Source organism: Ovis aries, chromosome 13, assembly GCF_016772045.2.
Source record: "Ovis aries strain OAR_USU_Benz2616 breed Rambouillet chromosome 13, ARS-UI_Ramb_v3.0, whole genome shotgun sequence".
Classification (NCBI taxonomy): domain Eukaryota; kingdom Metazoa; phylum Chordata; class Mammalia; order Artiodactyla; family Bovidae; genus Ovis; species Ovis aries.
The window spans coordinates 62,162,628-62,185,316 of record NC_056066.1 but is presented as its reverse complement, the minus strand read 5'-3'; the positions used below and the strand labels follow the sequence as shown (position 1 = coordinate 62,185,316).

General features: G+C 45.4%; 1 protein-coding gene across 2 annotated transcripts; it reads right to left on the bottom strand.

The window, feature by feature from the left end:
- Nucleotides 1–337: 337 nt before the first annotated feature.
- On the bottom strand, nucleotides 338–10,541 carry LOC101114720 (short palate, lung and nasal epithelium carcinoma-associated protein 2A-like). Of its 2 annotated transcripts, none has more exons than XM_027977077.2 (8): nucleotides 10,382–10,541; nucleotides 8,213–8,354; nucleotides 6,621–6,725; nucleotides 5,620–5,769; nucleotides 3,137–3,218; nucleotides 2,046–2,109; nucleotides 1,098–1,169; nucleotides 338–511 (listed from the first exon to the last, which is right to left on the bottom strand). In XM_027977077.2, exons 1-7 carry the CDS (start codon nucleotides 10,527–10,529, stop codon nucleotides 1,138–1,140), a joined length of 723 nt encoding a protein of 240 aa, XP_027832878.1. In that variant the 5' UTR covers nucleotides 10,530–10,541; the 3' UTR covers nucleotides 338–511; nucleotides 1,098–1,137. The 2 variants fall into 2 exon arrangements, with proteins under 2 accessions (XP_027832878.1, XP_027832879.1); XM_027977078.2 differs by having other exon boundaries at nucleotides 338–507.
- Nucleotides 10,542–22,689: the final 12,148 nt, after the last annotated feature.

Here is a 22,689-nt window from a genome sequence, read left to right as displayed (position 1 = left end):
CTTGGAGTCTGTTTCATAATCTGTCCAATGGGGACAAGAGCAGGGTCTCCTGGCAGAAGGGTGCCCTCAGGAAATCATGAGGTTAGGTGTGCTGGCCAAGACAACTCTCTGTCAGAGAGAGTTAGCAGAAGTATAGTGAGGCTGTCATTGTGTGACCTCAGGTCACTTTCGTGCCCATCCTGGGCCTCAGTGTTCCTATTTGTAAGACAATAAGTTGCAGCTAGATAGTCCCAAAAGACCCTTCCAAATTCAGATCCAGTTCTCCGCTGCCCTGATTACTGATATCTCCCCATCCCTGAAATCCCAATGGAAAGAATGCAAGAGACCACACAGGAGGTGCAGATATGGCTTTTTATTGCTGGGGTGGAGGGTGATGAGCACAAGGTGTCCTGATTGAGAGGAGGAGTATCTGAGAGTGTGCTTGACTGGACTCAGTTGTCCCTCCTGATAGATGGTGGCAGCACCGCCTGTCCCATAGGGAGTCTGTACAGAGATTCAGCCAGGATTCTATCTGGAAGGAGACCCCAGCATGAGGCAAGGGCCCCACCCCGGGGCCCTTACCAGCTCCTGCGTTCACCAGGCATGGTGGCAGGAGTGCCTCCCCACAAACCCTGTGAGCTCTGAGGTTTGGGGGGGGCCTGGAACCTGTGGTTTGAGGTCTTTCTCTGGCACCTGGCACTGAAACCTCCTCATCCCTTCAGCCTCCCACACCTTCATCTTAGCAAAAATGACTGATGTGAAAAGACTGATCAGGGCCCCAAGGAGCCAGGTTTCAGGGCTCAGTGTATGACCAGGATCAGGGATCAGACTGAGATGCAGGTCAGATTCTGTGACCAGTGTCAGGGCTCAGTCAACTACTGAAGTCAAAGCTCAGTGTGACTGTTCCAGGCACAGTCAGGGAGCAGAACCAAGTGCCATCTGGGGGTGTGGTTAAGGGTCAGGACTGGGTCTATGACCAAGACCAGGGCTCAGTCTGCTACTGGAGAAAGAAGAGAAGGCAAGCTTGCTTCTGTTTCTCCATGGGCCCCTGTATGTGTGTGTTGGGGCAGGGGGGTTCTCATCATCTCTCAGCCTGAGGCCCCCAGCCCAGTCCTCACCAGCAGGTGGGCATCACAGCAGTTTCCTCATCTGTGCTCTTCACTGTCCGTGCTGGGCTTCCCAAAGTTCACCTGAAAGAAGACATCAGTAGCAGTTTTCAGCCTCCAGCACTGGAAAGCTGAATAGAAATCAGACACCAATGGTTACCACTATCCAGATGGTCAGGCTGACAGCCATGGGACCACTCACATGTCACTCCAAGTCTCTGAGCCTCCGTTAGATCACCTGAAACGTGGGCATGATGACACAGCCCACCCCCACAGGACTGTTGCAGGGATCCAGTGAAGCGGTGAACCGGAAGCACAAAGCAATCACCCAAGAACTAGGCCTGTGGCTGTTTTCTAGAAGGACTGCATTCAGGGCCCTGACCTGTCACTCACCCCATTACTGCTGCCCCACAGCCCCAGCAACCTCAGTTGTGCCAGAGACCCAGGTCAAGGAAATCCCCCAGAGGCTGGAGCTCCATAGCTCCTCATAAGAAGTGAAAGGGAAGGGATGGTATATATCATCAATGTCTACTGGATATTAGGCTCTTTCTGCTTTTTCCATAAATCCACTCATCAGCTCATCCATGTTTACTCTCTCCTTTCACCTGGGAGGAATCCTAGGCTCAGAGAGGTAGAGCCAGTTGACCCCCATCCAACAGTTAAGTTCACATCCAGGATTTGAACCCAGATCTGGCCCATCCTCTTTCTCACATCATTCTCGGCAGCTGGTTCTATCGGTTTGACAAAGGAGGGCAGCAAAAGTTCTCAGGGGCCCAGAGAGGCCATCAGTCTGCAGGGACCCTTCTATCCATCCACAGTCTCCAGACTTGCTCAGGACAAAGGGTCTTCAGCCTCCAGGACCCCCTCACCAGACCTGCTGTTGCTGTAGGCATAGAGTGGCCTGCTCCCCACTGTGAGGCTGCAGGAGTCCCTTCGCCACTTCCCCAGGCTGTGACTTACCAATCCGGTTCTTAACATACTCCGCATCCAGACTTTCAAGGAGGCCACGGACTTCTGGGCACAGCTGAGGGTGACAAGGAGGGAAAGAGAGACACACAGAGAGAGAAATGGAGAGAGAAAAGGAAGGAAAGAGGCCAGAGGAGCGAGAGGAGAGATGGAGAAGGAAGAGGACTGGTTATTATCTGCTGTGAGCACCCTGCCCGCCACCCACAGAGATGCTCAGTACTGGGGGCCTCAGAACTTCAGACCCTTAGGATTCTAGAACAGTGGAAACCTAGAAGGCTCAAATCTGAGAACCAGAGGACACTGGAATCCTAAAACCTCAGAGTATTAGAATCCTAGAACCTTAAAAATCTAGACTTTTAACATTCCAGAACCCTATCCCTTCCGAAACCGTGACCTCTGGACTCTGAAACTTTATAGAGTTAAATAGGGCCTGGGAACTATAGAGAAATGGTTCTGTGTTTTTCACAATTTTGTGTGCCTAAAATTCCCTGAGGATGTTATTAAAAGGCAATTATTGGGCACCAGGTCTGGAGTAGGACCTAAGATTCTGAATTTCTAACCAGTGTCCATGGGACGTCAGTGATGCTGGTTGAGGAACACACTTTGAGCATGACTCAAGTTCAGTAAATCACAGAGCATGAAGGATTTTTTTTTTTTTAATAAAACCAGATTCCCAGCTCCCTTCCATAGTGACTAATATAGAATTTTTGGAATTTCGTGCACATGGTACACATGGCATTTTTATATGATACACATGAATCTGAAATATGGTATATATAGTTTTTGTATTTAAATGAATTAAATATGTGTTGAATAAAGAAAAATATTATCTAAAATTCCTGCTGGCAGTCCATGCGTATGGTAAGTGGTTCAAGCGAGGGACCCAGTGATTTCAACTCAAGCTGGGCCCCTGTTCACCTTCTCCTCAGGCCAGGCTGAGTGAAGAGGGGCAGGTAGCAACTCAGAGCCCAAAGGGAAGTTGGCCCCCCAGAAGGGAAGGTGCCCAGAGAGTAGAATCTACCGAGAGAAAGTCAGCCCTGCTCCCACCAGGCTCGACTCTGCACCCCCAGGAGTGGGGGACTCACCTCATAGTGTGTCACGAGGGACAACACTTCATTCACAAGGTTGACTGCAAAGTCCACAAACTCACGGAGCACTCCAATGCGCCTGGAGAAGAGAGGAAATTGATAAAGCTTCGTGAAGTTGGCTGAGCAGCCAAGCGGGAGAGTGGAAAGAGGGCTGAAGATGGTGGAGCACCTTGAAGTCAGGTGACTTGAGTCTCTACCCAGGGCCATCATCAGTTAGAACCCAATGGTTGACCAGCAGCCCACATTTCTCAATAGCTCATGAGAGTCTCACCACAATCCTGAGAACTCATCAATCCATCCATCCATCCATTCTATTATCCATCCATCCATCCATCCATTCTTCTATCCATACATCTATCCATTCTTCCATCAATCCATCCATCCATCCATCTTCTATCTATCCATCCATCCATCATCCATCCACCCATTCTTCCATCCATCCATCTTTGCATCCATCCATTCATTCTTCTATCCATCCATTCATCTAATCATCCATTCATTCATTTTTCAGCACAATTTTAGAGAGCATTAACTATGTGCCTGGAACCAAGCCTGTCTGGGGACACAGTGATGAACAAACCACAAGCAGTTCCTAATGTGGTACCTAAATATTGGTTGGTTTAAAGGTTCGTTTGGAGTTTTCTGTAACAGGCTAATGAAAAACCCAAAAGACTTTTAATATTGGGTCAACCCAGTATTAACACGTATTCCTAAGGCTGGCTCCTTCCCACCTTCAGCTCTCAGCGTTTAACTGTCACCTCCTCAGGGCAGCCCTCATGACTGCTTGCCTACAGGAGGGCTTTGTGTCATAGCACCCTGTTAAGTGTGCTGTTCTGCCCAGTGATGATTGCAACCAACATTTTCCTTCTGGGATCATTACTGTTGGACTGAATTCTCTCCTGTCTGCCCTTCCCTCCAGAGACTAAACTCCACACGAATAAGCTCCTTGCCTCCAGTCACCAGTAAATTCTCCAGAGCTCAGAATGGTGGCTGCTTGGCATAGAGCAGATGCTCCACACATTTTTGAATGAAAGAATAAATGAGGTAAACCTATAATTGAATATATAATGACAATTTGTGACTGGTATTCAGAAGGGTGAGAGTAGAACCTTATGAGAGAGAGGAAGCAGAACGTTGTTTCAGGCCCTAAATGATCAGACATACATGGAAAAAGATGCAGGAAAGGTGTCCTAGGTGCCTGAGCAGCCCGTGTACAGGTCTTGAGTGGAAGGAGGTTGCCTGAGACACAGAGCAAAAGTTAACATCTCTGGGGCAGAGAGGGCAAGATGTGGATCTAGGTCAGCGAGAGCCTAGATGGCCCTGGGAGGGCCTGGGACTCCACCCAAAGTGGAGAGAAAAACCCTCAGAGAGTTTGAAGCAGCGGAGTGGAATGCCATTTTACAGATATGGCCCTGAGACCTGGAAGGCGGGATGATTTCCCTGGGGCTTTGGGCAAGGCAGTGTCCAGCAGGGCTCAGGCATTTGGATTTACAGCTCAGTCTTCTAAGTGATGGTAGGCTGCAGAGCCTATATTTGGTTTGGGGGGGTCTTTAGTTAACCTATGATCAGATCCCTTACTGAGGTAGGATGGACTGACTCTGCTCATAGCTCAGCGTTTTTCCCTGGGAGAACATTCTACCCCAGCCTTCAGCTTCAAGACCACTTTTCCTCTCAGCCACGACAAGGATCAGACTTTCTCCTTCCACACTCTTCCCTGGGCTAAACATGCTCTTCCAAGATTGCAGTTTAAAATACAGTGTTGGTGGGTTACCAGAGATTAGTGATTTCAATGGAGAGGATTAAGTTTTCAAAATCTCATTTTGGGAATTTCTCAGTGGGTAGAGAATGATTTGGGGATAGTCTGAAGTTAGAGCTCATGGTAGGCATTTACTTCTCTTGTCCCTCCCAACTAGAGGAAAGAAGGTAAACACAGTGAATTACTATTATTATCATTACTATTATTGAGGGACATTATGTAATATAAGAAGGGTTAGTTCTCCAAGTAGACATAATAATGTTAAATGTGCAGGCATCTAGTAACAGAGTTTCAAAAAGCATGAAGCGAAAACACATAAAGTTGAAAGGTGAAATATAGAAATGCCCAGTTATGGTTGGAGAGGTCAGCATTCCTGTCTCAGTAAGGGGAAGAACCAAGAGACAGAAAGTCAGCATGGACATTATCATTACTGAGACCTTAGTATGTGCCAGGATGTATGCTAAACACTCGCAGTTTCTCATCTGGCCAACAGAGGAGGCTACGAATTAGGTATTATACCATCCTCAGTTTACAGATGTGAAAACTGAAGCTTCTAGAGCCTACATTGATACCAAAACCACAAATTAGTGGCAAAGCTAACTCGACTCCAGAGTCAGACCTCTTCTTTACCAAACTCTGCTCCCTCCCAGGTAAGGATTAGGGTTGAAATTTTGGGTCCCAACTCCTCTCAGATCCCCTCTCTGCTGAGATGTGTGGACCTGACCTGCCCAGCACGGTGAGTGAGATGCTGTGTTGATCATTCCTGCATCCTTCCACGACCACCTGGGAGACACCAGTCTCATCAGTTTCAACGCTGACACTAAACTGGAGGACCAAGTTGAGGGCCAAGTCGACAATCTCACCCAGCACAGGCCTGCAGGAAAACAGATTCACAGTGAACAGAGAGGGAGAAGTCCCTTCACATTGCCCACTTTAGTCTCTCTCTTGTGTGGACATTACATGGGACGTCTACGGGCAAGGACAGGGAAGCCTGACATGCTGCAGTCCTTGGGGTCTCAAAGATTCGGTCAGGACTTAGTTACTGAACAACAAATGGACAATAACAACATAGTCTGTATTCTTTATGGAATCCACATTCTTACATTAGGTTTTGTTCTCCTGGCCAGAGTGTTTGGTTTATGTGAAATTTCTATAGAATATCACACCGATGATTAAAAAAAAAAAAAAGATTTAACATTTCTTTAGCAAAATACTGTTAGGTTTTTCCAAAAATATATATTTTGCCTGGATTAATCCATTTAATCCCAACAGCAATTCCATGAGAAAGATACTATCATTATCTTTGTTTTCAGAATGAGGAAATGTGGCATAGAGAAGTTTAGTAACTATCTCAAGATCTCATAACTAATGAATGGTGAAATCATAGCGCACTTTAATTTATAAGACTCTTCTATGTATCCTCATTTTCCTGTCTCTTTGTATCTTCAAAGTAATTAAAATACTTAGAAATTATATTTTGCCTATAATTTTCATATGCCCTTCATTACATACTGTCCACTGCTATATGGCCCATAATGCTCACTGCTTTTAAAGAGAATCTTGAGAGACAAAATGATGCTGGAGGAAACTTTGCCAAAGTGTTATGTGTTCATGTCTTCTCAACTCTCAACTTTTATAATTAGACAAGTGCCTGGTTCCAGAGTAGAGACCTACGGGCCGTAGCTCACTGCATCTCCCAAACCTCGGATTCTAAGCCATACTCACAGTTTCACATTGATATGAGCAGTGATGGGGATTTCCACGTCAGCACTGCTCTCAGAAGTCGCTTCTAATGTGAGATCCAGGATGTGAAGATCACTGATTTTCACCCTGTGCAAAAAACACAATTCACCCTGTCATTCCTCCTGACAGCCATTGCTGGGCTCTTCTCTATGCCAGTGTTGTGCTGAGCATTTGAGCCTCATGGACCTTGCCTACTGTGGTCCTCATGAGAGCCGTGCTCAGGGGTTGGATTCTCTCCATTGGATTGTATGGCAGACTGAGGATCAGACAGCTGTGATTACCCTCAAGACTCCGAGGGTGAATATACACCAGAGCCAGCATTTTGTTGTTGTTCTTGTTGTCTTTTAACTGATATCTAGTTGCTTTACAATGTTGTGTTAGGTTCAGGTGTGGGGCTTCCATGGTGGCTCAGAGGTTAAAGAAACTGCCTGCAATGCAGGAGATCCGGGTTCAATCCCTGGGATGGGAAGATCCCGTGGAGAAGGAAATGGCAACCTGCTCCAGGATTCTTGCCTAGAGAATTCATGGACAGAGAAGCCTGGTGGGCTACAGTCCGTGGGGTTGCAACGAGTCAGACACAACTAATCGACTAACACTTTCACTTTTCATTAGGCTAAGGTGTACAGCAAAATGATTCAGATATATGGATAGATAGATACATAGGTATTTTTATTTCAGATTCTTTCCCCTTACAGGTTATCACAAAATATTGAGTATGGTTCCTTGTGCCATATAGTAGGTCCTTGCTGGTTGTCTATTGTATATACAGTAGTGTGCATATATTTTTGCCAAACTCGTAATTTATCCTCCACCCTGATTTCCATTTTGAAAATCATGACTTAGTTTGTTTGTTTTTTATTATGTTCTAAGAGTCTGATTTGTATAAGTTCTTTTGTATCATGTTTTAGATTCCACATATCAGTGGTGTCTATGACATATGTGATGTATGGCATTCTCTCTCTGACTTCATTCATTTAGTGTGATTATCTCTACATTCATCCATTTGTTGCTTTAAGTGTCATTATTTCATTCCTTTTGATGCAGGCCAAAATTAGAACCCGGAACTGCTTGACTCCCAGCCTTCATGTGTGGGGTCACCTATGTGGTGTTAATTCCAAATTCCTCTCTCCTGAGACCATTCAGACTTTCATACTCAGCTATATTCAGAGAAGAAGTGTCTTATTCCTTGAGAATGGAACTTTAGGCACCATCAAACAGGTAGAGATGGGGGTGACGACAACCTTCATCCTGACCCTGAAATCATAGAAGGCGAACGCCCAAACTCATGAGATCCAAATGGACCCCACAGACCTGACTCTAATTTTCCCATGCTTTGGTAGAATTGGCCTTGACCACTTCTGCTCTGCAAGACAGGAGATCTTCCCAACCCAGGGATTAAACCCAGGACTCCCGCATTGCAGGCAGATTCTTAACCAGCTGAGCCACCAAGGAACCCCTCTGGAAGAATCCGCAAGGTTTATTCAACTTTTTGCCTTTGATATTAAACTTATGTCCCCAAAGAGATGTATTCTCTTTCCTGGGAACAAATATCTTCAAATGAAGCACCAACTCACCCCGTAAGTCTGTACACTACTTGAAAAATTCCAGAAATGAATTCTTCCAGTAAGTTCTTAGTTTCCTCAGTATTAAGGATGTCCTCAGAAGTATTGGATTCCTGGGGCAGTCTGAAATCAGTCTTCAATTGCTGAAAAATAGCTGCCAAACAGTCTCCATTTAGTGTGTTTTACAAGATCCCAGGCACCAGGTACTAAATGAGAATATTTGCCTGTGTTATATCATTTAATCCTTATAACAACTCCACAGAGGAGGTATCACTACTCTCTGCACTTTCAGATGAGGAAATAAAAAATCAAAAATTTAAGAAATGGATCAATGTCACACAGCTAGGAGACCTTGTTCCTTCCACACTGCCTTCACTCTAATATATACTCATTTATCAACAGAGCAATCAACCCACTGAGCAGGCAATAGTTATTGATTCCACATTAACTTCTAGTAGTGAAGCACTAATGAGCTGCTCCTCCAAACCAAGTAAACTTAGAGTAGAATAAGAAATGGAAAATCTAGAGTCAAAGAAAATACATGGATCTAAATCATGAAAGTGGCAGATAGGAGTTCCTGAATGACAGCTTTGCATATGGCCTAGAAAGAGATGACTCATACAGAAGAACAAGGACAGAGAGCCCTAATTGAGAGATAAAAGAGGGATTTGAGATAGGAAGTGACTTGGCAGATGTAGAATGGCACATTTGAAAAATATTAAGAAAATCTCTAGAAAATAATTCAAATGAGAAAAAACAGGAAAGAACTAGCTCAAAGAGTAGGAAAAAGCTAAAAAAAATGTACATAGTCAGTGTACTGCAACGTGACTTTGTGACCGACAGTGAAAGTGAAGTCGCTCAGTTGTGTCCGACTCTTTGCGACTCCGAGGGACTGTAGCCCGCCAGGCTCCTCTGTCCATGGGATTCTACAGGCAAGAATACTGGAGTGGGTTGCCATTTCCTTCTCCAGGGGATCTTCCCAACCCAGGGATCGAACCCGGGTCTCCTTCATTGCAGGCAGACGCTTTATCCTCTGGGCCACCAAGGAACCTAGTTATAATGATGCAGTGATGGAAACTACATCTGGTCCTACATCTTAGTAGGTGACTGTGATGCAGACACTTCTGCTTCTGAGCTCAGTTTTATCAGCAGTAAAGATGGAAAGTGGGTCCCTCCCATCTTTCAGGTTGCCAGGATTTCTTGGTGGCTCAGATGGTAAAGAATCTGCTTCAAGCGCAGGAGACTTGTGTTCAGTCCCTGAGTCGTGAAGATCCCCTGGAGAAGGAAATGGCAACCCACTCCACTATTCTTGCCTGGAGGATTCCATGGACAGAAGAGCCTGTCAGGATACAGTCTATGGGGTCAAAAAGAGTTGGACACGACTGAGCGATTATCACTCAGTCACTCTCAAGCCCTGGTAAGTTTTGAAGGGCAATCATTTTCAGAAGTGAGCTTCTCCTATAAAGACCATTTAGCAACGTGCTTCGAAAAACGGAAAAGAAGACCAAGTTCCTTCAAGAATGCATAATTACAAGGAAATATGATTCACTAGAAAGGTAGGTGATTTTACAGCTATCTAGGTTAGGTAGGAATCCTTTTGCAATTAGTTAATACAAATTACTAGGAAAATTGAATGCCCCAACAGAAGAATATGCTACAAATATAAATTAAATATTTAAGTTTCAGTACATAAATGACTAACAAAATATGAAAAAAATGAGTGAATTCACTCATAATTAGAGAAATGAAGAGATCACTTAGAACCTTTCATCTGTGAGACTGGCAAACTTCAGCTGTCCAAACTAGTGCTGTCAAGAGAGTAGGAAAAAAGATACTCTCAGAGATGGTTGGAGAAACTATTAACATAGGGAATTATTTGTCAATATCTGCTGCAATTTAAAATATGCATACCTTTTGAACTTTTGAAATGTCACTTTGAGGATCTTATCCAATAAATATATTAGCACATTTTATGATGAAATAAGCTATAGATTGATCTTCAGTTAAGAAATACCTGTTTCTAGAAAAATAATAAACAAATGAACCAGGAACCAGTTAGTCATCTCTCTTAGTAAACATCTCTCTCTAAGGAGCAGCCCCTGCTTGCAGCCTTTGCTAATACGGACATAGTATGTAGGAAGCAAGCTCCTAGGTGTCACTGATCATCCGTTGTGGACTCACTTTGAAGTGTACGGTCAAGGTTGTCAAGTCCTTTCTCAAGACCAGTTTTCAGCTTCCTCAGAACATCCTTGCCAAGATTGTCTAGAAGAGACGCTGAGGTCCCGGCAAGCAGGCCACACAAGAGAACTAGTTTCCAAAGCTGAAACATCTTGTCCTGACACCTGGACAATCATGGGAGGAACAGGAGTGAGAATTACCCACGGGGAAACGGTATCTTGGATGAGCACCTATCACTCTTACACTCAGCAGTCCTTGAAGATAGACGTGGTTATCTCCTCTCTTAACAGATGCGCAGCCCAGGTCAAAAAGCTAGAGAAACTTTCTTGCCCAGAGACAAACAACCAGTGAATGAAGGCACTGCTATGTGAGAAGTGACACTTGACTCCAAGGCAAGACTCTTTACAAGAGGTCCTTGGCACATGCTGATTCCTCTGCTTGGAACATTTCCCTCTTCTCTCATTTTAAGCTGAGTCACTTTTACTGACTTTCCAGCTTCAGTAGGACATCATGTCCTATAGATCTCTCCCCAGAGTCTAGGTTATGAGGTCCCACTCCACCATCTTGCTGCCTTCATTCACTGTTCAGAGTCCTGGGTAGCAATTAGTGACGACTTGACTGCCTTTCCCACCCACCTGTGAATGGCTTAGAGGAGGGATTGTGACTTATTTCATGGTTGAATTCCCAACCCATAGTAAAAAAACTGCACCTAGGACTGTGTTAGTGTTAGTCACTCAGTTGTGTCTGAGTCTTTGTGACCCCATGGACAGTGCCTGCCAGTCTCTCTATCCACAGGACTCTCCAGGCACGAATACTGGAATGGGTTGCTGTGCCCTCCTCCAGGGGAACTTCCTGACCTAGGGATCAAACCTATGTCTCTTATGTCCCCAGGACTGGCAGGAGGGTTCTTTACCAAGCACCTGGTACAGTACAACAAAATAAAGTTTGCAGATTAAAAATATACACAAATAACTGGACACCACCTCATGATACTACATTCATCAATTTGACACTTCTGCTTATTGAATCTAATCCTTAATTCTCTCTATTCAAAATATTAGTTAATTCAAAGGTCCTATCCCCTGCCTTTTCCCCTATAGTGTTCTGAAGGGATTCCCTGGTGGCTCAGATGGTAAAGACTGCAATGCAGAGATCCAGATTCAATCCCTGGCTCAGGAGATTCCCTGGAGAAGGAAATGGCAAACTGCTCCAGGATTCTCATCTGGAGAAATCCATGGATAGAGGAGCCTGGTGAGCTACTGGCCATGGGGTTGCAAAGAGTCAAGCACAACTGAATGACTAACACCTTCACCTTCACCGCTATGCTTCTTGTCCCCCAAAATTCTGTAGGCCTCCATGTGGAGTGAAATCAAGAGGGAAACCCACCAGTCACAGGTTTGAAGAAATATACTTACAAAGTCCTTGCTCCTCTGCAGAGTCTTCTGGAATTCTGCTGGGTGGTGATGGCCCATAACTTATATTGGTGGCGATGGGGTGGGAAGCTGCCCCGGAAACAAGCTCTGTGTCCAGAACCATCCAAGGGGACTCCAGTGAAAATAACCCCTGTCCAGAGTGAACAGGAAGACTTCCAAAACAAAGGTCACTCAGGTTGCTTGAATTGGATGGCTATGGAGAGGACTTTGTGCCAAGACTAAGAGCAGCTCCTCATGGAGCCTCCAGATACCAAGATGGTAGCCATGCATGTTGGGGGCAGGGGTAAATACTGAGATGAATTGGAGAATATTCTGGTGATGGTGATCATAGTGGTCATTAGCTTAATTTTATCAGTACTTGGAAACTCAGGCTCAGAGAGGGAAAGCAGTCAGCCTGTAAGAGAGGGACAGAGATGGGGCTAGATGTGCGGCCCATGGCATCAGGGTCAGTGACCAGTGAGGTCATTCTTCCCCAACCTTCACTTGTTTCTGAGCGTTCTCCATAGCATCCCTCACAGTGGAACCAGCTTCAGGAAAAATGTTTCCAATGACAGGCTGCTCAGGACCCACCCTCCCCATCTGCCCACTCCATTGAGTCAGTAGAGTTTCTCCTGAGAGTGAATATAGTCTGCCTCCGTATATATCCCCATATGTGTGGTATCCCTCTGCACACTAGCCCCCAACTCCTCTATGCTCTGTGCAGCTGCCAGAAGGTAAACTCTCACCTTAAACCAAAGTCCCAACATGGCACTTTGTCATCTACTCACTGCCACCTGAAACTCACCTACCTCTCTCTCATGGCCCTACTGTCTTCTTTTTTTTCCAGTAAAATATCAAATTCATGCTGCCTTGGCCCTCTGCACGATCATTCCCTCTTTATAAAGATCTGCTCTTGGGAGGGGGTTTCAGGATGGGGAACATATGTACACCCATGACTGATTCATGTCAGTGTATTGCAAAAACTGCTACAATATTGTAAAGTAATTAGCCTCCAATTAAACTAAGTAAGTTAATTTTTTTAAAATCTGCTCTTGAGGCCAGTGAGTTGAGTCCTGACATTCAAACTCACAGTAAGTCCTGACTTCACAAATTTTTAGACTTATATCACCGCCTGTCTTTGAATGACAGCTCCAGGTTCAAATAAACACATTGTAAACATAGCAGACATCACAGCCACAGGAGAGCTTAGAGTTCAACTTAACCTCCTTGCAGGGGAGACTGGGGAGCCTATGGTCCAGAGAAGAAGAAGGAAGCATCCAAAGCTACACGTGAAATGAACCCAACTTATTTTCCTCTTCCACTTCACATCTTTCAGTTTGCTGAAATTTTCTGCTTGGGCAATAGCTTTTAAAGAAAGAGATTAAATAGAACCATTGAATAAGTTTGTTTAAACTGTGGATGCCTGACCTCCACCCTATTTACTTTGGGTCAGGGGCTCCAGGGTGGCTGGACCAAAATGCAGTTATCTGGACAAAGGTGGCTCAAAGGTACTTTTGACCTTGAGTTCTAACAGCTATGATCCCCACACCATCCTCCGGACCCCACCTCTGCCTAGACTTGACCACACAACACAAGGTGCTTATCCTGCTTCATCTTGTGTCACCTCATCAGCAGTCAGGCACGGGTGTTACTGCACTCATTTTTTGACTGAGGGGCGTGAGGCTCACAAGGGGAAGATGACTTTCTCAAGGCCGCGCAGTTTGGAAAGGGCCAGAGTTGCGCCCTCTTTGATGCACCCAGTTCTGCATCCTCTCCCACCGGGGTTATCTGCTCCCGCTCTCGGCCTCTGGGGCAGCAGTGAGTCGTAGTCTTTGGCCGCAATGTTTGGAACCCTATTGGCCCAAGCCAGTGTGTGGCCCTGGGCTTGGCACTGCGGCTCTACTTCCACCCTTGGCGCTCATGGCAACCCCCTAGGGAGGTTTGGAAGCCCCGTTTTCCAGTTGAAGAAACTGTGATTTAGGAAAAAGAGGCCCAGGTTAAAATGACAAGAACCTAGCATTTGTGTTCTCAGGGAAGGACCTTTCACTGAGATCACATTGAGGCCAGCTGGTCGGTCAGGAGAGTCCTTAGGTTTGAATAGCTTGTTTACATCTTGACCTCTGCTGTTTGGGTTAGTTGTAATGCCTGGTGCATTGGGCATGTGTCAGCCAGGAACACCCAGTCCAGGAAGCACAGATGGGTGCCCCCGTGGCATTAGGCTGGTAGCACTGGATAGAGAGCTCAGGTTACCCAGGGACAGTGTCCTCCATTCACCCAACCACACCTCAACATGGACCTGTAACCCTGTCCTTGACTTGAACTCAGGCAGGGCCGAGTAGTGGTAAAGCTAGAGGTTTGGAGAGCTAGTGTTCCTTATGCTGATTCTGATCCATCATCAGAGCACAGGGAAAATGCCCAATCCTGTGGCGGGAACATGAGGATGCCATCCAGTAGAGCCTCGGACTGGTCAGCAGACTCACCTCACAGGCTGTCAGCACCCAGTTCTGCAAACGTCTGAAGCCCCTCCTCCCCTGTTTGTGGGCACAGAGCTGAGGATTGTGCAGAAATCTTGTGCAGAGAATTGTCCCAGCTCAGGAACATGGCCCAAGGGACTGAGTGTGACATAGTGACCTCAGACCTGGTGTTGGCCCCAAAGCTTCATCCTCCTCATTGGAAAATGGTGAGATAACTCCATGCCAAGTGGCAAAATGGAAATTGCATACCCCAACTCTGGGAAGACAAAATACAGTCTTGAAGTACTCCTTTCCAGTTTGGAATCAATCTGTTGTCCCTGTCTGGTTCTAACTGTTGATTCTTGTCCTGCATACAGATTTCTCAGGAGGCAAGTAAGGTGTCTGGTATTCCCATCTCTTTAAGAATTGTTCACATCTTGTTGTGATTCGCACAGTCAAAGGCTTTGGCGTAATTAACAAAGCAGAAGTAGATGTTTTTCTGGATCTCTCTTGCTTTTTCAATAATCCAAAGGATGTTGGCACTTTGTCCATCTGGCTCCTCTGCCTTTTCTAAATCCAGCCTGAACATCTGGAAGGTTATGGTACACATACTGTTGAAGCCTCTCGGAGAATTTTGAGCATTGCTTCGCTAGTGTGTGAGATGAGTGCAATTGTGCAGCAGTTTGAACATTCTTTGGCATTGCCTTTCTTTGGGATTGCAATGAAAACTGATCTCTTCCAATCCTGAGGCTGCTGCTGAGTTTTCCAAATTTGCTGACATATTGAGTGCAGCACTTTCACAGCATCATCTCAGGATCTGAAATAACTCAACTTGAATTCCATCACCTCCACTAGCTTTATTTGTAGTGATGCTTCCTAAGGCCCACGTGACTTCATATTCCAGGATGTCTGGTTCTAGATGAGTGATCATACCATCCTGGTTATCTGGGTCATGAAGATTTTTTTTATATGCTTTTTTTGTTTATTCTTGTCACCACTTCTTAATATCTTCTGCTTCTGTTAGATCCATTCCATTTCTGTAATTTATTGTGCCCATCGTTGCATGAAAAGTTCCCTTGGTATCTCTAATTTTCTCAAAGAGATCTCTAGTCTTTCCCATTCTATTGATTACCTCTCCATGCTATTCTTTGGAACTCTGCATTCAAATGGATATATCTTTCCTTTTTTCCTTTGCCTTTAGCTTCCCTTCTTTTCTCAGCTATTTGTAAGGCCTCCTCAGACAACCATTTTGCGTTTTTGCATTTCTTTTTCTTGGGGATGGTCTTGCTCTCTGCCTCCTGCACAATGTTATGAAACTCCATGCATAGTTCTTCAGACACTCTATCAGATCTAATCCCTTGAACCTATTTGTCACTTCTACTTTATAATTGTAATGGATTTGATTTAGGTCATATCTGAATGCTCTAGTGATTTTCCCTCCTTTCTTCAATTTCAGTCTGAATTTTGCAACAAGGAGTTCATGGTCTGAGCCACAGTTGCTCCCAGTCTTGTTTTTGCTGACTGTATAGAGTTTCTCTATTTTTGCCTGCAAAGAATATAGTCAATCTGATTTTGGTATTGACCATCTGGTTATGTCCATGTGTAGAGTCTTCTCTTGTGTTGTTGGAAGAAGCTGTTTGCTATGACCAGTGAATTCTCTAGGCAAAACTCTATTAGCATTTGCCCAGCTTCATTCTATACTCCAAGGCCAAATTTGCCTGTTACTCCAGGTATCTCTTGACTTCTTACTTTTGCATTCCAGTCCCCTATGATGAAAGGATATATTTGGGGGGTATTAGTTCTAGAAGGTCTTATAGGTCTACATAGAACCGTTCAACTTCAGTTTCTTCAGCATTACAGATTGGGTCATAGACTTGGATTACTGTGATACTGAATGGTTTGCCTTGGAAATGGACAGAGATCATTCTGTCATTTTTGAGATTGCACCCAAGTACTGCATTTCAAACTCTTTTGTTGGCTATGAGAGCTACTCCAAAAAGTTGGCTTAAAACTCAACGTTCAAAAAACTAAGATCATGGCATCTGGTCCCATCACTTCATGGTAAATAAATGGGGAGCAATGGAAACTGTGACAGATTCTACTTTTGTGGGCTCCAAAATCACTGGAAATGGAAAGTGCAGCCAAGAAATTAAAAGATGCTTGCTCCTTGTAAGAAAAGCTATGACCAATATAGAAACATATTAAAAAGCAGATTCATGTATAATATCATATAAGGAATGAATCGCCAGTTTAGGTTCGATGCAGGGTGCAGGATGCTTGGAGCTGGTGCACTGGGATAACCCGGAGGGATGGTGTTGGGGGGGAGGTGGGAGGGGGGTTTGGGTTTGGGAACACGTGTATACCTGTGGCGGATTCATGTTGATGTGTCCCAAAACCAATACAATATTGTAAAGTAAGTAATAATAATAAGTTTTTAAAAAAGCAGATTCATGTTGATGTATGGCAAACCAATACAATATTGTAAAGTAATTAGCCTCCAATTAAAATAAATTTATATTTTTTTAAAAAAAAGCAGAGACATTACATTGCCAACAAAGGTCTATCTCGTCAAGCTATAGTTTTTCCAGTATTCATGTATGGATGTGAAAATTAGATCATAAAGAGAGCTGAGCACTGTAGAATTAATGCTACTAAATTGTGGAGTGGGGAAGATTCTTGAGAGTTCCTTGGACTTCAAGGAGATCAAACCAGTCAATTCTAAAGGAAAACAGCCCTGAATATTCATTGGATGGACTGATGCTGAAGCTGAAACTCCAATACTTTGGCCACCTGATGAGAAGAACTGACTCACTGGAAAAGACTCTGATGCTGGGAAAAATTGAAGGCAGAAGGGGGTGACATAAGAGGATGAGATGGTTGGATGGCATCACCTGCTCGATGGACATGAGTTTGAGCAAGCTCTGGGAGTTGGTGATGGACAGGGAAGCCTGGAAGGCTGCAGTCCATGGGGTCACAGAGAGTCATGCATGACTGAGTGACTGAACTGAACTGAACTCTGGGGTTCAGTGAATTGGGTTCAAATCCTCTTTTTGTATGTTTCTGGCTATTTGGCCTGGACAAGGAGCTTCATCTCCCTGAGCCTCAGGTCCCCTAGGTGTGAAATGGGACTAACTGTGGGCCTCTCCTCCCAGGGGTGACATGAGAAGTGGTGGGATAATGTGTGTGGGCCCATGATACACGGTTACTACACTGATGATGATTATAATTGTTGCTGATGTCACCTCACTCCCCTCTGGCTCTGGTTTCTCCTATTTATGACCCCACTGCACAGGGTTCTGAAGAGGCTGTATTGGGAGGATCAAGCAGCCAATATGCTTAACCAATTGCAACTGCATTTCTTATTTTTTGCATGCAGTAAAGACTAAATGAGTTTGAATGGGCTCAGATCTACAGGAGACCTATGTTCACAAATTCTGGTACCCTTGGATGCTAATATGTAGCCCGTGGCACAGATGGCTCCTCCTTCTCCCTCAGTTTCCCTTCTGGGATCAAGTTAGTGAGTTTGAACTGTGGTCTCAAGTAGGACTCTGATTGATTGTAGGGCCTGGAGGGAGCTTTCTGCCAAGATCCCCTCCCTGGAAGCTTCTGGGCTTGGAGGAGAGGATTGATTAGTGATGTCTGCCACAAGGTCAGGAGGAGAGAGTGGAGACTGCTTGTTGCCAGTGCAGGACCATGTCATCTCTAAGGTGCCTGCAGCCAGTGACACCACATGTTCATGGAACAGTGGACCCTGAGACTTGCCTGGTGCTGGAGGAAGAAGGAGACCCTGATCTGGGTTTCACTCTTGGCTCTGTTAATAACCTGCTTTGTGACTCTGACCAAGACATTAGTTTCCTCCCACGGTATCCATTTCCTCCAACTACAAGACCAACTGTGGTTCTGTGCTGGACAGCTGACACTTTGGGGCTCTGAGAGGTGATCAGGAATATCTGGGGCTACCTGCCACATTCTACCAAGATAGAGCACCTGGAGTTCTTGTTTTGAGGGAATCTCACCAGCTCCTTGGGCACAGAGATTACTGTCCACTCTCTAAGGCCAGAAGGGCCAGGACTACAGGACATCATCCCCAGGACCTGACACATAGATGCTCAAGAAATATTTATTAGAGCATGCAGAAGCATTTTTCTTTATTGATGATTAATTAAAGTATACACATTGAGACATACAGGCATTTTTTTGGAATAGCACAAAAATCTTGCTCTTAGAGTCATCCTTGAGTGTGTATCCCAGACTTTTCCCTTGTTGATTGTGTGGCAGCAGGCAAGTACACTAACTTCTCTGAGCCTGTTTTTCAAAAACATGAGACCATAATTAGAATGTCCTTAGAAGAGCTGCTCAGGGAACTAACTGAAGAAATGTCTGTAGAGAGCCCAGCCAAACCTTGGCTAGATGAGGTGCTCCATAAATAACAACAACCATTGGCATTACTATTACTGCAATAAAGAGTAGTGAGTGGCGACCAAACACAGCTATTAGGAGCCCAGGAAAATAGGGAGGTTGACAAGGAGCATTGTGTGCAGTTCTTGAAAGTATGATGGAGCTGGGTTCAAATCCTGGCTCTGCATTATGAACTTCCCCTCTCATACACTCAGCTGGCTCACCTGTAACCTGGGCATAATGAGTGTACCTTCATCGCTGAACGGGTCTGAAGCATGCACAAGTTAACATGTATAAACCTGGACACGCAGTCCCTAGAAATGTGCTCTCCTCACTCTTTCCCTGGAGTGGGAGCCCCACGGGGCAGGGATCATGTCTGTTTTTTTCCCTGATGTGTCCCCTGTGTCGTCAAAATGCCTCGCGATCATGGCTGATGAACATATGTTCCCTGTTGTGTTGTTGTTGTTATAAGACAGAGACAGGGAGCCCTGCCCATGGGTGAGCTCCCTGAAGGAGAGCCTGTTGCTCTGTTTTCAAGTATTTCCAGACAAATCTGCCTCTCCCCAGACACTGTGCACTTCTGCTGCATTAGAACCCACCCCTCCCTTCTCTCTGCTCCCTCCCTGTTCTGGTGACCACAGGTCTGTGTACTGGCTGAGAGTGTGGGCATGGCTGCCTGAGGTTTCTCCCCTATGCACGTTGCTCCAACTGGTCGGAAAGAAGCCAAGTAGCCCCAGACATACCTGACCACCTCTCAAAGCCCTATGGGTTCAGCTGTGTAGCAGGGAACCTCTGTTCATTTTGTAGTTAGAAGAAATGGAGACCATGGCAATAATGAACATCTTACTCAGAGTCACAAAGCAGGTTATAAACTGAGCCAAGACTGGAACCCACACCAGGGACCCTCTTCCATCACACAGCACTAGGCAGGTTCCAGAGTCCCAACTTCCATGAACATGTGGTGTCCACATGCCCATAACTGGCTAGATGGACCATTAGAGGTGACCTGTTTCTGCCCTGGCAAACATGCAGTCATTCCACTCTCCCCTCCTGAACCAAGGCAGTAATTGATCTTGTCCTCCCAGCCCAGGACTGCCTGGGAGGGCTTCTCTGCAGAAAGCTCCATCTAGTCCCTACAAATAATGAGGTGGATTAGAGACCACAGTTCTTAGACTCTCTAACATGATCCTGGACATGAAGTTGAGGTTTAGTGAAGAACCACAATCCCAAAGACTATACACCAGGTACCAAGGGAGCCAGAATTTGTAAACACATGTCTATTGAAGTCTGAGCCCATCTAGCTCATGTGGTCTTTATAGCACACAGAATAAGAAATGTAGTGGCCAATGATTAAGCGTAAAGCATATGGGATGTTTAATCTCCTCACTTCATTGTCTCCATAACCCTGTGCAGTGGGGTCATGTATAGATAGGAGATCTGAGGTGGAGGGGTGAAGTGATCAGACACTAGGAATAATTATAATATCATCATCACTGTTGTAACCATGTATCAGGGGCCTGCCCACATTATCCAACCACATCTTCACTGCATGCTTCAGAGAATCCCAAGTGCATGAGAGCCAAGTGGCTTCATCGTGTCCAACTCTGTGTGACTCTAAGCAGCGTAGCCTGCCATTCTCCTCTGTCCATGGGATTCTCCAGGGAAGAATACTGGAATGGGTTGCCATGCCTACCCCAGGGATCTTCCCGACCCAGGGATTGAACCCACATCTCTTACGCCTCCTGCACTGGCAGGCAGGGTCTGTACCACTAACACCACCTGGGAAGCACAGAGTCCCATACTTAGTCTCATTTCACAGAGAAGAGACCTGAGACTCAGGGAGATGAGTTTCTTGTTCAGGCCACATATCCAGCAACAGGAAAAAAGAAGATTCGAACCCAGTCTGCCCAAACCTGCAGCTGAGGTCTGAGCACCACTCCTCTGTATCCTTTTAGCCATGGGGATCCAGGTACCAGGATTTTTAGCTATTTATAAAGGGGCAGCTAAAGCCTGGGACCAACACCAGATCTGAATTACTTACATCACTCTCCAACCCCTGGGCTGTGGTCCTGAGGCCACAAATTCTCTTTACAAGATTTTCCTCAGTCCTCTCATCTGTCCCCACTCCAAGGGAATGAGAAGCTCTGATGTTTGCAGAACTGGCACAGACAGCAGCGAGAGTGGTCTGCTGAAAGGTTCAAGGCTCTGCTGCATGGGGTCCTCCATGTCCCATCCCAAAACTTGGGCACCTGGGCTGCCACCTTCTCCCTGCTCTGTGCTCTGAAGCCAGGACCACAGTCAGGGTGAGGAATGCTAGCTCCTCAAACTCCAGCCCTACCCCTACTCTGTCCTGGCTACACTCATCAGGTTCCTACTGATGCAGGTTGGGACTGGAAGAGATGGATCCTGGATGACCTGGAGCTCTCTAGCGGTGCTCCCAGCCTGATGTCAAGTGGGCACCCATCTGTGCATTCTGGACCAGGAGTTCTGGGTTGACAGGGGCCCAATGCATCAGGCATAATAACCGACTCAAACAGCAGAGGTCAAGAAATAAAAAGGGTATTCAAGCCTAGGACTCTCCTGCCACACCAGCTGGCCTTGGTGTGATCTGAGTAAAACGTTCTACCCTTTGTGCCCAAATGTTGGTTCCTATCCTTGTGAAATCTGTGTTTGTCCTGAGACCTGGGCCAATTACTTCACTTCCCTGAACCTCAGTTGGAAAAGGGGATTTTCCCTGCCTCCTTAGTGGATTGCACCTTAGCACCAATGGTGAAAGCGGGCTTGCAGTGCCAAGCCCAGGGCCAGCCAGTGTCAATGACTGTGACTCATTGTTGCTTCCAGAGGCTGTGAGCTGGAACAGCCGGTCTCGGTGGGAGAGGATGCAGAACTGGGAGTGCTCTCCAGCTCTGCCCCTTCCCATCTTTTGACCTTGACTAAGTCATCCTCCCAGTCTGAGCATTACACCCCTCAGCCAAGAAATGACGGCATTAACACCCCCTGCCTGGTTCCCATTGTTATGAAACGAGGAGCAGCAGGATTAGCATGTAGAGTGTGAAGGTCATGTCTAGGTAGACCTGTACTTCCAGCGAAAGGCAGGGCGGGGAAGGGGGCAAGGTCAGTCACAGCTCTTAGAGCTCAAGTTCAGAAGTACCTTTGGGCCATCTGTCCAGTCATTTGCATTTCTGGCCAGACCCTTTAGGGTCAGACTATTCAGGAATCCCAGACCTTAAGCATCTAGGAAGGGGCTCAGGCATCTAAAGTTTAAGCAAACTTGTCAGGTAATATTGTTTAATTTTTTGATAAAAGGATATTGACCAAGTAGATAATTTCAACAAATCTGAAATATGTGAAGAGCAAGAGGAAAATAAGTGGGATTCAAGTCTCGAGCAGCCTTAGATGAATCCTTCTCCTTTTCTGGGTCACAGTCTCCCTAGACTTTTAAGCACAGGTGAAAATGATGACATCTAAGCTCTCCTGCCTCTTTGACGTCTGTTATATTTCAAGTGTGGTTGTGTGACCCTCGAGTAGGCATCAGAATGGAGGAGGAAGACATGAGTCTACAAATATTTTGTCAGGACTTCCTGTGGATTTGAATGGCAGGTCCTGAGTCACACTGGTTTCAACAAAAATAAAAAATAGGAAGCGAGAAGTTTATTTGAACTGGAACTTTTGTGGCAGGGAGGACTTCAGGCACACTTGGGTCAAGGCTCTAAAACAATGCACTGTCTCATCCCCTTTTAGAGCTTCATTTTCCAGTGAACTTTGCCATATAATTGTGTCTAAATTCCATCTTTGGGGACAAAGCAGATCCAGGAAACACGTGAAGACCTAAAGCCCTCTTGTAAGTCATGAGATCTAGCCAAGGATTTTTCCATTTCTTTTACATTTTCAAAGGACCGATAGTAGTTTGATTAATATTTTGGCTAATATTTCCTCTTATTTTTGTCTTCTTTATGTCATTTAATCCTGCAAAATCTTTATTGTATTCTTTCAATGGTAACTTAGGCTTAGTCTATTTTTCTTTTTCTAGTCCCTTAAGATATAGAGT